The 18,850-nt window shown below is 41.3% G+C and overlaps 1 protein-coding gene across 5 annotated transcripts in view; it reads left to right on the top strand.

Annotated features, from left to right (window-relative positions):
* Positions 1 to 18,850, top strand: part of FRMD4B (FERM domain containing 4B) — a 347,554-nt gene that overhangs the window by 228,822 nt on the left and 99,882 nt on the right. For all 5 annotated transcript variants that reach the window (XM_065933299.1, XM_065933300.1, XM_065933297.1 and 2 more), the window contains one exon: positions 10,705 to 10,789. In XM_065933299.1, the coding sequence (XP_065789371.1) occupies positions 10,705 to 10,789 (85 nt within the window). The remainder of the gene's footprint in view (positions 1 to 10,704; positions 10,790 to 18,850) is intronic.

Below are 18,850 nucleotides of genomic sequence, written 5' to 3' on the forward strand. Positions count from 1 at the left end.
TTGGTGATTTACTTTTTTTCCCCCTAACCTGGAAATTTTTCCTTTGTTGTTGTTGTTCAGTCGCTCAGTCATGTCCAACTCTTTGTGACCCCATGGACTGCAGCACACCAGGCTCCTCTGTCCTTCACCATCTCCTGGAGTTTGCTCAGACTCAAGTCCTTGAGTCGGTGATGCCATCCAACCATCTCATCGTCTGTTGCCCCCTTCTCATCCTGCCTTCAATCTTTCCCAGCATCAGGGTCTTTTCCAGTGAGTCAGCTCTTCTCAGCAGGTGGCTGAAGTATTGGAGCTTCAGCTTCGGCAGGTCTTTCCTTGGGTATATAAAAGTCTAATTTACTTCTTTGCACATCCATAATTTAGCTGTTCAGGCTCCTATTAAGCTTGTAGTCTGTTTCCAGTGATTTATTAAGATGTGCTTTGCAGCTAACATCCCTGTGCTTCCATCTCTGTGCACACATGTAGTGTTTTTGTAGCCTGACTACTCAGTGAGAGCTTTATATCTTCGGAGGATTTAACAAGCGCTAGTTCTTTGACCACTACTCTCTGATCTATTTTTTATCTCAAAATGCCAGGGGAGAAATCTCAGTCTTCCCTTCTGAGCAACCATTCAAAAGGCAGCCCTGTCTTTCCAAAGCAGGTTCTGGGGAGTCAGAAGTCGCCTACTGCCTGTTTCTGAGTTTCAGCCTTTATGTCACAAGTGTCCCATAATCACTTAACTTTACTTTCCCTTAACCACTCACATGTTTAAAAGCCCTTATCAGGTTTTTAATTATTCACTTAATTCTTCTTGCCAACTATGCAGTGAGATCATAATAGTCTTTGTTATTATTCCAATTAAGGACTTGTTGGTACTTCAATTTAATTAAAGAAATGATAGAGCAAAAAGCATACACCAAGGAAATAAGTGAACTGACCAAGGTCAGTGAGTGGAATGTGGTTCAAGGAAATAAGTGAACTGACCGAGGTCAGTGAGTGGAATGCAGTTCTTCAGGGGTCTCTCGAATGGGACAGTAGCCACCCCAGTGAAGTCACTGGCCTCTCGGAGGGTCTCTAGCCTCCTCTTCTGAGTCAACAGGACCGCTGCTGAACTTATGTCCTAACAGACGTTGCCGCTACCCGCCCCAGGTTGCCTGATGTGACAACAGATGTGAGTCACTGAAGAATAGAACCAACGAGCATTTGATTGTACTTGGACACATAGTCGCCATAGAAGCCTCTAGAAATACACATGGTCTCTTTTGATTTCAAGGTCACTGCCTTTCCACCAGCAGGTATGAGTCGCTTGCTCATGGAAACCAAAGTACACACTTGCTGAGTGGTTAGTGCACGCAAAGAAAGGAATCCCCACAGAAGCAGTGTGTCAGATGGATGTGCATAACTGCTCTTTGCATTGCTAACAATTAAGAATATCCAAATGTAGGGGATTTCCTTCTGTGCTTTCACTGCTGGGGCCCAGGTTCAATCCTTGATCAGGGAACTAAGATCTCGCAGTGCAACAAAAATACATAAATAAAAAGAAAGATATCCAAATGCCAACAGTAAAGATAAATTCAGTAAGTGATGGCATTTCTACAGTGGACAAATGATCACTGTAATAGAAGCCATAAGATGAAAAGGTACATTGCATTTCAGAGCTTCCCCAGGAGGAGAAGGGCCACATATCTGAATCACTATAGGAAATTTTTTAGAGAGTACACCCCTCCAGTCCCCAAAACTTCCACTTTCCTTGCCCAAATTCTGATACTGTGTCCTGGAGATAGTGAGTGTGATCTTGGGCAAGTTGGTTGTGAATTAAAAAGAGATCAGGGGATACAAAATAACTTTGCAGAATAATATGCAAATATAAGAAAGTATCATTTTTTTTTAAAATTATATTGTTTATGAAAAAGAAAAATACCATAAAACTTTGCTCTGAAGAGGTTTCCTCTCTATTAAAATGTAGCATTAACCTTTTGGCAGTCACTGGGGCACATATTTGACCTGTATCCTTTCACTGGGCTTCCCAAGTGATTCAGTGGTAGAAAATCCGCCTGCCAGTGTGGGAGATGGGAGTTCGATCCCTGGGTTGGGAAGATACCCAGTAGTAGGAAATGGCAACCCACTCCAGTATTCTTGCCTGGAGAATCTCACGGAACCTGGCACATCGCAAAGACTCAAACACAACTTAGGGACCAAACAACAACATAGTTTCACTATTTCACTGATTCCACTTGCATCCTTCAGATTTACAGGGAAGACATTCTCCTGGTTAATATATCCCAGGATGCAGGGAGCAGCTCAGAAACACATGCAGCTTCTGCATGGAGGGAAGAAAACATTTCAAGTGAAGGCACTTTGTTCTCCCTTGATGAATTTCAGAATTAAACCTTTGTCTTTGCTTGAGTTACAAAATCTCAGTGGTAAGTGCTAACTCTAGGTGTGACACGTGTGTATTGATGCCCCATAATTCATGTAACCCATCCTCTGTTTTCCTGTGAGTCCAAACGCCCCCAGGCTGCCAAGGGACTCCTCCAGGCCCCAGTTCTTATCTGCAGCTGTAAATTATCTTCCACAAACACAAAGGCCTCTTTGGTAATGCAGCCCAGATGTAAGCATTTGAAAAGCTTGATAGTGAGCGGGCAGACATTTAAAAATCAGAAGTGGGGAGGTTAGGGAGGGGATTGGGTGTGACCTCATTGGAAAAGCTCCCATCCCCTCAGGGGAGGAGGTGGCTCTGGCTGGTACCACCCAGCTCCAGCAGAGCCAGGGTCTTGGGTCTTTCCCCCTCTGCTCTGCATTTATCATACTACCTCTTGCTCTTTCTTTTTTTTCCTTTCTTTCTGGTCTTCCGTCTCTTCTTCCCCCTCTTTTTCTCCTCTTTCCAAACCACCTTTGTGATGTTCAGTGACTGTAAGTGACTTCTCAGAGGTACCAGTAAGTATTGTGTGTGACACTTGGGGCAGAGAATTGGCCGTGTGTGGAGACTTCTGGTAGGAGATGTGGGGAAACACTGCTACCTTTCAGTCAAAGTTGCTGCAAACACAGAGTCTTTGAAAGACTTTTTTAAAGTCTTTTATCACCCCCTGGCCTGTTTCTGGAACATGTAGAAAGAGTTTAACTCAGGGAAGCATCATGACTACAACTCATGGGTCCACGTCATTCCAGTTGTTTGTTTGCTTGTTTTTTAAAGAAAGATAAATGTTTGGAATACAGCACAACAGGTAAAGATTCTGGTGAAGAAAGATTTATTGATAGAGAAAGATGTTCCCAACATATTCTAGGGGATAAAAGCAGACCACAGGATTGCACTTAAGTAAAAGATGTGAGTAGGAAAAATAATTAAAATGTTAACAGTAATTAATCTCTGGGTAGAGTGATTTCCTCAAGGGAATCAACCCTGAAAATTCATTGTAAGAACTGATGCTGAAGCTGAAACTCCAGTACTTTGGCCACCTGTTTGGAAGAGCCGACTCATTGGAAAAGACCCTAGTGCTGGGAAAGATTGAGCGCAAAAGAAGAAGGGGGTGGCAGAAGATGAGATGGTTGGATAGGATCACCAACTCAATGGACACAAACTTGGGCAAACTCCAGGAGATAGTGGAGGACAGGGAAACCTGGAATGCTGCAGCCCGTGGGGTCACAAAGAGTCTGACACAACTTAGAGACTGAACAACAGAGAGTGATTATGGGAATGAGTTTTTGTTTGTCCATTTATATATTCCTACGAGGAACACAGTAAGCAATTTTTTTTAAATACAAGTGTGAAGTGTAATAAAAGGAAGAAAAGTAAAGTGTTTGTGACTGGGTTCAGTTCAGTTCAGTTCAGTCGCTCAGTCATATCCAACTCTCTGCGACCCCATGAATCCCAGCACGCCAGGCCTCCCTGTCCATTACCAACTCGCAGAGTTTACTCAAACCCATGTCCATCGAATCGGTGATGCCATCCAACCATCTCATCCTCTGTCATCCCCTTCTCCTCCTGCCCTAAATCTTTCCCAGCATCAGGGTCTTTTCCAATGAGTCAACTCTTCGCATGAGGTGGCCAAAGTATTGGAGTTTCAGCTTCAGCATCAGTCCTTCCAATGAACACCCAGGACTTATCTCCTTTAGGATGGACTAGTTGGATCTCCTTGCAGTCCCAGGGACTCTCAAGAGTCTTCTCCAACACCACAGTTCAAAAGTATCAATTTTTCGGTGCTCAGCTTTCTTCACAGTCCAACTCTCACATCCATACATGACCACTGGAAAAACCATAGCCTTGACTAGACGGACCTTTGTTGGCAAAGTAATGTCTCTGCTTTTTAATATGCTGTCTAGGTTGGTCATAACTTTCCTTCCAAGGAGTAAGCGTCGTTTAATTTCATGGCTGCAGTCACCGTCTGCAGTGATTTTGGAGCCCCCAAAAATAAAGTCTGACACTGTTTCCACTGTTTCCCCATCTATTTCCCACGAGGTGATGGGACCAGATGCCATGATCTTAGTTTTCTGAATGTTGAGCTTTCAGCCAACTTTTTCACTCTCCTTTTTCACTTTCATCAAGAGGCTCTTTAGTTCCTGTTGACTTTCTGCTTGTGACTGGGTAGCCATGAGTTATTTTAGAGCTGTCAAAGAGTAGGTGATTTACAGTGAGGAGAGGACAGGAAAGTTCATCTCTTCCAGAGGAATGTGATTTAAAAGCAGAGAAATAAAGGATTCCTTCTACCTTGGGCCCAACAGACGTATTTGAGGCAGATGTGTGAGCCAGCCAGGCCTCTTTGCCCACCACCACACACCCATCTGAACGTTATCCCAGACCTAGGGAAAGCATCTGTTGGTTGCTTTAATATTGACTGTGACCTGCTGACCTAACCCATACTTGAACTTCCAGGCAGTTGGTAAGCAGCCTCTGTCTTTGAGGATCCACCATCCTCGTTCATATGAGAGTTCCAGAAAGACACAGAATCATTGAAAACACAGACTGACCCTCCATTCCACTTTGTTACAGGATTACATTTCTGTATGCTCCCTGGATCACATATCAGACAGCGTTTGTGGGAATCTGCTCAGTCTCCTCTCTAATCTATCCTCAGTGTGACATTGAAAGGGCAGAAGATAGCAGTAGCATTTTGAAGGGTGAAAAGGCTGTAGGTACAGAAGTTCAAAGCTCGGCCGTGAACTCAGGGTTTCTGGCTAGCATTCCTGGGGGCCAGGTAACTCTTCATCGTAGGGAGCCAAGCTGTTCTGTGGGATGTTTGCAGCATCCCTGGCCAGTAACATTCTCTAAGTCAGGAAAATCCAAAAAAAGGAAGTCTGGGGATATATGTATATTTATGGGTGATTCACATTTTTGTAAGGCAGAAGCCAACACAGCATTGTAAAGCAATTATCCTCCAATTAAAAAAAAATAGCAAAAACCAAAAGTCTTCAACGTGACCAGATGTACCTCACTCATCCCTTAAGAACCAGTGCCTTCACCTTGCTCTTGACTTTTAGCCCTAACTCTTCTGTGTATTATTACCTTTGTGGCCTTTGGCAGTCTCAATGGACTTTGTTCCTCATCGAGAAGATGGAACAGGAACTGACAGTAATACAGGGGGGTTGTTGGAGGATGTTAACATGTCACGAAGACCCTCACTAAATGTAAACTATTTTTATGATATAAAAACAAGAAAAACTGCCTCAACCACCTGTTCCGGGGGTAAAACATTCCATAATGTGTTATATGGTCATTGACTATGGAAACTGTCTGGCTTGGGTCTGACTCACTCTTTTTTTTGTTATTTTTAAAAATTATTTATTTATGTATTTGGCTGCACCAGGTCTTAGTTTATGGCATGCAGCATCTTAGTTGTGGCATGTGGGATCTAGTTCCCTGACCAGGGATCAAAGCCAAGTTCTGTGCATGGGGAGTGCACAGTCTTAGCCACTGGACCACCAGGGAAGTCCCTGACCCATTTACTTTTACACCAGGTGGAAGATTTCATCATTTCTCCACCAGTCACTCCACCTAGCCATCACTTCCCTAAAAAAAATTAACCTCTCCTTTTTCCTGTCTCCTTCTCAGAGAGTTTGTCCCTACTTGGCTCATGGTAGACAGGGTCAGGCTATTTTGCAGTGTGAAGCAAGGAGTTGGAATTCACCATGGGACCCCAACACTTCTCTTGCCTGGGGCAGATGACTCTCTCCCCTTTTGTACTGGTCACAGCAAGGCCCTTACCCTCCTGGGCCTCCAGCCTTTCCCTGGAGAACTCGGAAAGAGGCATGCAGAGAGCGGAGGACAGGGCAGGTTTCTACAGGTTCACCTGGAGGGCCCTCTCTACTTCCAGGGTTGCCTGGAAATCCGAAAGTGAGGCGGAGTTTTCCTGGCAGGCGAGCACAGTGTGGGAGCCAATGATGCTTCCCTTCGGGAGTTCTCTAAGAGCGCACTCCTCCCAAAGATGAAAGGGAACAGAGGGGACTCAGAGGTTCTGCATCATCCTTTGGAGAAAGTGAGATACACTTCAATTACCCCGCTGTCTTCAGCGTGCATCATAAAACAGGACTATGAGGTTGCAGGGTCATTATAAGCAATAAATTCAGATCTCTGTGTTCAGAATGTAGATTAGAACCTGATAGAAATCTACTTAGGCAGGTGGCTGCAGTAAATGCCTGAAATTACCCACAATAGCTGAATGAAACTGGGAACAAGGTGTTTGAATGCAGCCCTCATGGGACACCAGTCACGAAGTCAGCATTGTGCAGAGTGAGAAATCATTGAGTCATTCCTGCCCAGTTTGCCTTCTTCGATGCTATCACTCAGACATAGCAAAGATTCTAGAAAACAAAGGAAATATGCTCAGCTGGGGAGAAATCCTAAGTGGTCAGAAGAATATTCGTTTCAGAATGTTTTCCCATTCTTGGTCAAGATGGACACCTTTGTAGCATCCTACTTCCCTAAGAGAAGAAGCTTAGACAAAAGACTGGAATTTCCATTCTTGTTTTTACACTTGAAGTTTTAAAGAGGTTCCCAACTAAGTCCACACCTATTGTTATAGTCTCCCTGGTAGACAGATAATAAAAACATAATAATGATCATCACCACTCACTGACCACTGAAATCACACATGAGAAAAGGGAGGCAACAAGAGGCCAAGCAGTTTGGCCCAAGACCCCAGCATGGATCAGTGTTGGGGCTGGACTTCAACTTAGCATCTCCCCAACTCTGTGATGTTGACTCTATTTTTTTGTCTACATTTTTTTTTTCTTTTTTCTCTTGCCACACCTCACAGCTTATGGCATCTTACTTAAGTTCTCTGACCAGAGATTGAACCTGGGACACGGCAGTGAATGTGCTGAGTCCTAACCACTGGACCACCAGTGAATTCCCTGTGGAATGACCTTTGATCATGATAAATAAATGACACAGGAGGAAAATATGGGCCACCTACGTGACAGTGACCACTAACGGGCAGCCCATCCTAAACAACCAGAGTCTTCTGCTTTTCAACCCACGTGTATCATCATCTGGCTGACAGGCCTGCCCCTCCTCCAACTTTGTCATGCCATTGAGGTTGATGTTCTGTTATCACTGATTAGTGGTTAGGTGAACACCTGTCCCATCAACAAGGAGAGAAAAATGCTAACGGGGGAACCATGAAAAGTAGAGACAACCTCAAGAAGGCAAATTCTCAAGAAATTACATTTGTTAAATTGTATGAAGTCTGTCTCCAGAACATATGCCTAACCCAAAAGCTTGGGTTTGTTTCAAGGCTGAAAATTGAACCGTGGGCTTTGACTTTGCAAAATCTTAGTGAAATCATTCACAGTAAGCATGCAGAAGGGAAACAGTATCCTTTTACCAAAAAAAAAAAAAAAAAAAAAAACGCCCTGAAACAAAAGGACTTTATTTTACAAGCCTGGGATAGTCCGTTTCATTTCACTGAGAATCCTTAGATTCTGTTTTCAGTTCATAGAACGTGTTGATAGGTGTGCCTAGGGAGCCATTCTCCTGGAGAACCATATGTATTTTTCAAACCCTCCATAAATATAGTCATCACAGTGGCTCCCTTGAGGGAGAGAGAGGACTGTGGGTTCAGAGAGTGGGTAATCTGACGCCTAGGCAGAAAGTTAGAAGGCAACAGGGCGGGTTGCCAGAAAGTACTGGAAAACAAGATAGGGACCTGTTTACTGGAACGAGGGTACAGTCAGGGACCCGGGCTTCAGAAACAAGAGGAGCCAGATGTCTAGTACGAAGTTATCTGTGCGGAGTTGGACACGTCACAAGTTGATTTGGTGCTAAGCCACCCAGCTCCCTGCATGTGGTTTTTTTAATTCTTGAAGACCAGAAAGAGGTTTGACCTGGCTTACATGCCCTCTCCCTGGAATGCCCTTCCTCCCTTCGTTACCTGATGAACTCATGAATTCTTTAAGACTGGGCTCAATTGTCCTGGGGACAGCGTGTCCTGTGACACGGAGTCTTCTGGATTTCAGTTTGGCTGCCTTCTCTCTCTTGATTCATAAGCTGACTTAATTGCATTGCTCCCTTGGGTCCCATGGCATTGTGTCCATGTTATATTTCATTGCGATTATTATTATAGGAAAGCATCCTATCATATTGTTTGGAGTAGGAACTTTGAAGTCTGAAAGGCCTTCATCTGAATCATGGCTCCCCCATTTTCTACCTGGGTGACTTGGGGAAGTTGACTTTATGTGTGCATCTCGGTTTTCCTATCTGTAAGATGGGTTAATAACTTGCTACCTCTGGCATCTGGTTTTGCTGAAGTTAAATGGCAGCATGCATATAGAGCCCTGCATACTGTCCGTAGCTCGTGGGAAGTCCTCTACTGACTTGGATTCTCCGGTTGCCGGCAACAGAAACCAATTATGGCTAAGCTAACAGAATTGAAGGAAAACTGGACTAACGAAGCTTCGGAAAAGATAGGAATCCAGGCTCTGCAGGAATCTAGGGAGCAGGAGGCAATGGACAATTTCATCATGGTACCACTGGCAGGACAAGAGGCTCCAACCATCTTTGATCCATAGGCTGTTTTGGGCACCTCCTAAAGTCCCTACGATGGCCATCCTTGTCTCCACCATACAGACGAAGTACCTTAGACTCAAAGCTTAAGCCACGTCCGCCAGGCCACGTAGCATTAAATTCCAGAAAATGGATTTTTATTAGCAATCATTATTATTTGTTGCTTCACATCCCTTTATGTTATCTCATTTAATTCTTCCAAAACCCTGTGAGGTAAGTGCAGTCATAAGAGCAGTTTAGAGAAGACACAAAGAAGCAAGCTAACTTGCCCAAGGCCTCCCAGGTAATAAATGATGGAACTGGGATTCCATATTCTACATTCTTGATTCCAAAGCTGGTTTTTCCCTCCAACTTTTCATCTCCCCCCACCCCTTAATCCTTAACTTTCCCTTCTTGCACACCTAACACTCATCACTCTTCATTAAATTCACTAATAAGTGACATAAACCCTTGTAAGTGAAAATAGAAAGGATTTATTCTCTTTCTATTTATTAAGGATTTATTCTCCTTTGATGATTCAACACCAAGGGTGGAATTTTTCAAATAATTTTTACCATCTCAGTGATAAAATCTTTCACCGCCTCTTAAAGCTGCTGTATTTATCTCTCAAACGTTTCCTTATTGTGGAAGGGGAGGAAAAATAAATAAATAAAAAGTGCAAATGCCCAAGGTCTATCACGATTTTGCAGAGCTAAGAGCAAAACTCCCTGGGACCTCAGTTCGGGTTTATCTTGACTCTCACCACATTGAAAGCAGTGTTCTCTTCCAAGATCCTAGCTGTGAGCTGTCTTCGGGTATTAAGTCTCTTCATGCATTATTCATCAGGTGGGGCTGCAACACTTGAGAAAAACCTCTCTGGGCCTCCACCCCTGGCCCACTCCTGCACCCCAGAGGCCTACCTTCAACCAGCCAGCTTTCCACAGGACTCTCCTCCCCTCCCCACCTCAGGACAGTCAGCTTTTTCCCAAAGGAGGGACTTGGCCTCACAGAGGGAACAAGCAAAGGCCCAGAAAAGGGAGTGAGACCCAGAATACCCTGATTTGCATCAGAAAGGCCAGTATTAAGTGGGGAGCTTGGCTTCCAGCCAAGGGAAAGCCCGGAGCCTGGAAGGATGAGAGTGAAGGAAGCAAGGACGTGATGGAAACTTTCCTGGTGCACGGGGGCGAGGTAAACGGGGGTCCTCACACCCACCTGAGTGTGAAAACCGTGGAGCCTCGGGCCCCTAGGTTCAGTTACACGGTGGTGCTTTCTCAGCAGACTTCCGCTTTCAGCCCTCAGAGCTCACCTGGGCTTTGTTTGGAAGCTGTGGGAGGTATTGAGAACTCCCAGAACGTGTGTCAAAGGAGCGGCAAGAATAAAGAATAAAATAAAATAAAATTAATTTTATTTATATTTTTATATAAATATGTATTTGTTTATATATTGTATTTATTTATAAAGAATAAAATAAAGGAAAGAATAAAGATGGATTTGCAGGTGGTGACCATTTTGGATTTTTCTCTCGCTCACCTTCCCACACACGGTAGAAGACTTTATCTGCATGCCTGCGTATATCCACATACATTCATACATACTTATAGGTGTGCATACATGTTGCAGATGGCTTTTAAAAGGAAAATAAAGCACAGCCATTCCCTAGCTCCTCATAATTCTCTGAGAGACACTACAAGAGGAAATCATGCAGAGAAGGAAGAGAATCTGAAGGAGTAAACTTCTGTACTGTTTTCCAGGTTTTACATTGAAAGCATATCGTTCCTGAAGGATAAAACCACCGTGGAGCTGTTTTTCCTGAACGCAAAGTCCTGTGTGCACAAGGTGAGGGCCCTGTTTGCTATGGTCAGTGGCGGACTCCGGCGGGGCTGGACTCGGAGGGAGCCATGGCAGGGCCTTTGTTTTCACGTTCCAGTGGAGAGAAAAGGACATAATCTTTTTTTTTTCTTCTTCACATTTCTCATCCTTTACTATGTTTCACACAGACATACTATTCTCTATGTTACTTTTTTTTATTAAACTTTTTATTTTGTGTTGGAGTATAACCAGTTAACACCATTGTGATAGTTTTAGGTGGATAGAAAAGGGACTCAGCCATACATAGACATGTATGCATTCTCCCTCAAACTCCCCTCCCAGCCAGGCTGCCACATAGCATTGAGCAGAGTTCCCTGTGATGTGCAATAGAGGACATAATCTTTTTCCTTTGTGTATCCTACCCCATAAAAGAAAACAGAACAATTTTTAAAAAAAATAGAGAAAAGGCAACTCTTCTCAAATTCTGAGTCAGGAAATACACAGAATCACCACTGCCTGTGGTGCTGCTCATAACTCCACACAGAGTGACCCAGAAGGACACACAGCTGGAGCAGTCAGCCCGACCAAAGCCTCACAAAAGTCAGGCCAGAAATCTGTTCTAACAGAGCACACCCTACATTTATCCTACTTTGAAACCAGTCTTCCTCAGGGGCCTCTGCTCAGAGCCCCGTGTTTTAAAGCAGAGTCTCAGTTATCTGTGGCAAAGGATCTGGGTTTTGCTTTATTGTTTTTCATTTGTATCCAAACCGTGGAGGACACACAGCTTTTATAAAACTCAGTACACGTGAACTGAGAGAAAAAATGACCCCAGCTTGGATGTTGCAGCCATGCCTGTCAAATTGCTATGGAAGTTTTAGGCATTTTCCATTTTTAATCTTATCTCCTTGCAGATAAACTTTGCTTTAAAGGCCTCTAGTCTGGCCTCCTCTAGTCTGATCTCCTCAAACCACACCCCAGGCAAGGGTGGGGAGTCCCCAGGCCAAGGTAGGTTCAGCTGAAGCCCAGCTGCTTCCTCTATCTTCACAGTGTTCAGGATCTGGATCCCACACCTGCTTCCAGGGCTGGTGGGAACCCCTTTCCGCCCTCTGCCCGTATATATCGCCTGATATCTGAGGGGTGATGAGGGGCAACTGGTTGGTGCCTGGCCTGGAAAGATGAAGGGGCAGACTGCTTTGAGGCACCTGCATTCATATTCCTCCCCTTGTTCCCAAAACGTTAAGGGGCCCACTGCACACATGCAGCTTTAATTAGTGTAAGACTCGGCAAGGAGCAGAATTTTTGTTGTTGTTTTTTAAACAGTTTTATGGAGATATAATTGAACATAGTTAAAGTGTATAATTTTGTAAGTCTTAATATAAGTAATACTCTTGAAATGATCATGACAATCAAGATAGTCAATATACCCAGCAACTAAAGATTTGCTTTTTCTCACAGTAGATTATACATTTTCTAGAGTTCTATATAAGTGGAATCATATGGTAGACCATCTTTTTGTATTCTTTCAATGAGCATAATTACTTTTAGATTCTTCCATGTTGTATCAATAACCCTTTCCTTTTTTCTTTAAAAATTTTTTTTTTTTTTTTTTTAATTTTTGTCTGTGCTGAGTCCTCGTGGCTGGGGATGGGTTTCCTCTAGTTGCAGCAAGCTGGGGCTATTCTCTGTTTGCAGTGCTTGGGCTTCTCATTGCAATGGCTTCTCTTGTTGCAGAGCACAGGCTCTAAGGCTTGCGGGCTTCAGTGGTTGCAATAGCCCTTTCCATTTTCATTGTTGAATAATATTCCACTGTATAACTAAAACATTGTTTATTCATTCACCTGTGTGGCTATTTCTCCCTTTTCCTCCCAGACTTACTGGGATATAATTGACATATAACATTGTGTGAGTTTAAGGTCTACAATATGATGATTTGATATGTGCATATATTTTGAAATGATCCATCCACCTGTTGATGGACATTTGGATTATGCAAGTTTGGGAAATGTTACAAGTAAAATTGCTATGGACATCCATGTACAAGTCATTGTATGGACACACACTTTTTTTTCATTTTTTTTTAAATTTATTTAAATTGGAGGATAATTACAATACTGTTGTGGTTTTTGCCATACATCGACATGAATCCGTCATAGGTGCACATCTGTCCCCCCATCCTGAACCCCCCCTCCCATCTCCCTCCCCACCCCATCCCTCTGGGTTGTCCCAGAGCACAACCTTTGAGTGCCCTGCTTCATGCATCAAACTTGCACTGGTCATCTGTTTTACATACGGTAATACACATGTTTCAGTGCTACTCTCTCATATCATCCCACCCTCACCTTCTCCCATATAGTCCAACAGTCTGGGTTTTTTTTGGCTGCATAGAGTCTTAGTTGTGGCACGTGGGATCTGGTTCCTTGACCAGGGATCGAACCCAGCTCCCCTGTATTGGGAGCGCAGAGTCTTAGCCACTGGACCACCAAGGAATTCCCCAACAATCTGTTCTTTACATCTGACACTCTTTCTTTTTTATTGGGTAAATACTAGGAATAGAGTGTCTAGGTCATGTGGGAGATGGGATTAACTTTTTAAGGTTCTGTCAAACTGTTTTTCGAAGTACTTGTGCTATCTTAAATTCCTACCACCAGTTTATGAAATTTCTAGTTCCTTCATATTCTTCTCAACACATGAAATCAACATCTTTTCCATTTTAGTCATTCTGATAGGGGTGCAGTTTTAATTTCTATTTCCCTGGTGACATATATGATATTTGAGTATCTTATGTGCTTATTTACAGTCAGTTATGTGGATTACAAATATTTTCTCCCAGTCTGTGGCTTGCTGTCCCTTCTCTTAATGTCTTTGAGAAACTAAAAGACTTTTATTTTGATGAAGTCTAGTTTATCAGTTTGTTCTTAGGGATTGTAATATGGTATCACTGTAAACTTCGCCTAATCCAAGGTCACAAAGATTTTCTCCTGTGTTTTCTTCTAGAAGTTGTAGACTTTTAGGTATCATATTTAGATCTATTAATCCATTTTGAATTAATTTTTAGAATTCATCTTATCTATTTGTTTATGTTTAGCAGTGTTGGGTCTTCATTGCCACGTGGACTTTCCTCTGGTTTTAGTGAGCAGGGGCTACTTGGGCTTGTCACTGCGGTGGCTTCCCTTGTTGCAGAGCGCAGCTCTTGGGCACACGGGCTTCAGTAGTTGTGGCAAATGATCTCAGTAGTTGCAGCTTCCAGGCTCTTGCAGAGGCACAATAGCTGAGGCACACGGGCTCAGTTGCTCTGAGACATTTGGGATCTTGGTGGACCAGGGATCAAACGCATGTCTCCTGCTTTGGCAGGTAGATTCTTTCCCGCTGAGCCACCAGGGAAGCCCCACTTATAGCCATGGTTGTTCATATTTTCTTATCATTTTAACATGTGCTGTCTATAGTGATATTGCCTCTCTTGATCCTGATACTAATAATTGGTATCTTCCCTCTTTTTTATTTCTTATCATTCTGGTAGAGGTTTATCTTTATTGAGCCTCGCAAAGAATCAGCTTTTGGTTTCAATGATTTTCTTGTTTAAAAAAAAAAAAACTTTTTTCTATTTCATTGATTTCTGCTATGATCTTTATTATTTTTATCTTCTATTATTATTACTTTCTTTTTCTTCTTTTGGGTTTAATTTGCTCTTCCTATACCATTCTCTTAAGTTGAAAGGTGTCATCTCTGATTAAAGATATTTCTTTCCTAATATAGGCATTTATTTATAGTACTATATAGCATTTTCTGCTAAGTACTCATTTGGTATCCCACAAATTCTGATATATTGTGTTTTATTTTCATTCACTTCTAAATATTTTTAAAGTTCCTTTTAGCTCCTCATTATTTGGAGATGTGTAGTTTGGTTTCCAGAAGTTTGGAGACTTTCACGACTCTTTATTTTTAATTAAATCCACTGTGATCAGAAAACACATTTTGTGTAAATTAAATTCTTTTAAATTTGATGTGACTTGTTTATGGTCCAGAATATGCTCCACCTTGGTCAATGGTCCATGAGCACTTGGGAAGAATGTGTACTCTGCTCTCATTGGGTGGATGTTCTAAGAAATGTTAACCAGGTCAACTTGATAGTATTGTTTAAGTCTACTGTATCTTGCTCATTTTATGTCTACTTCTTGTATCAGTTATTGACAGAGGGATACTGAAAGCTATGATTGTGCATTTTTCTACTCTTCTTTGTTGGTTCTATCAGTTTTTGTTTCATGTATTTTAAAGTTTTCTTATTAGGATATAAACATTTAAGAATGCTGTGTCCTCTGGATTATTTTTATTAAATGACCCTCTTTATTCTGATAATATTATTTATTCTGAAATCTACTTTGTTTGATATTAATATAACCACTTCATGTTTCTTTTCATTAGTGTTAACATGGTAAGTCTTTTTTCCATCTCAGTTGTATATTGTGTCTGCATTTTAAAAGTGTATTTCTTACAGACAACTTCTTCTTCCCTATTCTTATAGTTACATCTTGATACTTTTATCCATTTTGTTTATCCATTTATCTCTCTCTGTCTTTTAACTGGTTGTTTACTTTATTTGCATTTAATGTGATTGTTGATATGGTTAAGTTTAAGTCTGTCTTGATATTTGTTTTCTGTTTGTCTCATCTATTCTTTGTTCCTTTTTTTTTTCCTTTTGGATTTATTGAGTGTTTTTTATTCCATTTTACATCTTTTGTTGGATTATTAATACAACTCTTTGTTTTGAGTTTTCTGTGATTGCTTTAGGGTTTATCAAGTCTACCTTCAAGTTTATTATATATTGTACCATTTTACAGGTAGTACAAGAACTTATAATAGTATACTTCTGTTTCTCCTCTCTCAACCTTGTCAATGTCATACATTTTATTTTCAGTTGTGTTACAGATCCTTATGACATGCTCATTGTTTGTGTGTAAAAATTTAATCATCTCTGCTTTTAAGATTTTCTCTTTCTCACTACTTTGAACAATTTGCTTTCTTTTTCATGCTTTCTATGATTGTGTTTACTGAGAATCTTGGACTTGTGGGTTTATAGTTTTTATCGAATTTGGGAATATTTCAGCCATGATTTCTTCAACTGTTTTTTTTTTTTTTTTTTCTCTGTCCCCACACATACCACCTTTGCAAATTCTAATTACACATATACTTGGCCTCCTGAAGTTACCCCACAGCTAAGTGATGCTCTTTTCATTTAGTTATTTCTTTCTGGGTTTATTTTGATAATTCCCATTTCAGTGTGTTCAATTTTATTTATCTTTCTTTTGCAATCTAATCTGCCATTTATCCCATCCTGTTTGGAGTTTTTATCTTCAGAAGTTTGATTTGGATCGTTTTAAAATCTTTCCTGTAGCTACATAACTTTTGGAATGTATGACTATAGTTATAATAACTGTTTTAATGTCTTCAATCTGTTTATTCTTTTTTTTTTATTGACCATGCCACATGGCTTTGAGGAATCTTAATTCCCTGATCAGGGAACCTGGGCCCTCGACAGTGAGAACGTGAGACCCTCTGCATAGCTTCAAGACCCTCTCTCAGTGCGACTCTGTCCCATGAAATCCCATCCGTCTGCTTTCCTGAGCCTCTCAGCTCCATCTGCTCAACTCCAGAAGTTCACCTTGCTCTGTCCGGGTTTCCCCTCCACAGCCAAGTGAGGATAGTTGGGGTTTACCTCATTCAAGGTTCACAGTCCTTTGCTGCCTGATGTGCACTGTTTTGAAGACTATTGTTTCATATTTATTGTCTAGTTTTTTCATTTTTTTCAGCAAAGAGGGTAAATCAAGCCCCTGTTACTCCAAGGCAGAGTTTTTGGCTAATTCTATAAGGAAAGTAGAATGTCTCCAGTACCAAAGGCTTTATGACAGCCTTTTTTTCTGAGATGTGGGTTTCCTCAAGATTGCATTGGGTTGCCTGATAGACACCTGTATAGCCAACGCAGCATTTACTGAGTCAGGAAAACATTTCATAAACCATGGTTGGTCATCATCTCTTATGGAGAGAAATACAATTACCCCTTGTGATATTTCTCACTGCCTAGCTGGCCGAGGTCCAAAGAAACAGTCTCCTTGATGATTTGTTTACTCTGTTGTTAATAAAAAAAAATAAAAGGATGAAAAATTTAACTCTTGATATTTCTCTTATAGCTTTTTCTGCTAATCCTGTTGATCTTAAAGAAGTAGAGTTCTTTTAAATTCTCTTACGTCAAGAGCTCCTTTCTAAATGAGAGTGTTTAATAACCTGTCAAAGGATTCAGAACTTTTATAAAACGTGGTGTTGTAAGACACTATGACTTGCATTATTGGGGTAATTTTTTTAGATTCATCTGTAGGAATTTACAGTTTGATATTTTCTGTCTAAGTAATACGCAGATAGCTAGTTACATACAATATCAAGAGATGTTACAGGATCCAGTAAATAAGATAACAGGATTGGGCTGCTCTCTGTTAACCATGTATGATAATTTAAGAACATTCTAAAAAAAAAAAAGAAAGAACATTCTGTATAAGGAATATCATTTGAATCACAGCTACAAGAGTAAATAAATTTTATGAGATCATAGCCTCAGCAGTAGAACGTAGGCGGATGGTGAATGAGTCTCCCTTCCACACTGTGCAGGGGACATTCTTCCCGCCAAATGTGCTAGCCTCTCTGTTAGCCCCTAGCCATTCTTCCTTTCTCCCAGACAGTTTTCCCTTTCCACTGAGGAGAAAAATACATAGGCAGGAAAAGACAGCTATTATTTTCAAATACACACAAAGTCGCTATCTTTTTGCATGCTTGGTTTGTAAGAAAGATGACTTGTGATGAGGATTAATACAGTCCCTGAAGCTCTGTGTAGCTATTTAAATATGGATTTATATTCAGAAGATTCAGCCTCATGATCTGTCATTGGAAGCACTGGGTGGTTTGCAATGGTTTTGTAAATATCATCACCCCTGTTGCATAGTGAATGAGCCATCTTGTTGCTTTAGTTGCCAAGTCCTGTCTGACTCTCTTGTGACCCCATGGATTGTAGCCTGCTTTTCTGTCCATGAGGTTTCCCAGGCACGAATACTGGAGTGGGTTCCCATTTCCTTCTCCAGGGGATCTTCCCAACCCAGGGATCAAATCCACGTCTCCTGCATTGGCAGGCAGATTCTTTGCACTGAGCTACCTGGGAAGCCTGGATGAGCCATTGGTGCCACTTAAATGTGTTGAAAGAAATATTGTGCCTCATTTCTGATTTGAGTGTCTTGGGTAATCTGAAAAAGGGACAAATATTTCTCACTTTTCTTTATTCAAAAATAATTTCCAGTGTTACAGTCAAGTACACATAGGGCATTCAGTTAATTGTTGGTTAATTCAATAAACTGAATAGATATTATTGATGATCAACCCTTGATTCCCAGGAAATCAAGAGATAAACAAAAACAGCTTATCTGATATATAGTTTGACTAGTATTGAGTATGAAATGCATCTAAATATGCTAGGAAGTTGAACACCTAATATGCTAAAAAAAACCAAAAACATGTTCCAGCTATTACTGAATAACATTTAGCAATGCTATAGTAACTCTATTTACAGTTTTCAGCAAAGAATGAGTGAGGGGTCCAGTGATTAGGACTCCACGCCTCTACTGCAGGGGAAAGAGGTTTGATCCCTGACCAGGGAACTAAGGTCCTGCAAGCCATGCCACACAGCCAAAAGAGGGTGAAAAATAATTCTGTAAAGAACAAAATTTCATGTTTAGCCTAATGTTAAAAGAAAAGTGAAAAGATCATTGGACTTTTCTCTAATCTTTTTAGATATCAGTTAAAGGTCTGTTTCTTCTAGAAAACTGGTTCTGGTCGACTTCAGTTATGAAGGAACTGGTGTGTTAGCCAAAATCAACCATCGCTAGAGCCCGGTACATATGAGTACTGTATTTATTCTGCAGTTATTTATTGCATGCCTGCTACCTGCCACCCATTTGAGGCTGTTTGTAACTAGAAATGCTTCGAGGATCTCTTGATTTTTCTACTGGTATTTTTTTTTAATTAATTAATTTTTTCCTTTATTTTTATTAGTTG

This window comes from Muntiacus reevesi, chromosome 4 (assembly GCF_963930625.1).
Source record: "Muntiacus reevesi chromosome 4, mMunRee1.1, whole genome shotgun sequence".
Taxonomy (NCBI): domain Eukaryota; kingdom Metazoa; phylum Chordata; class Mammalia; order Artiodactyla; family Cervidae; genus Muntiacus; species Muntiacus reevesi.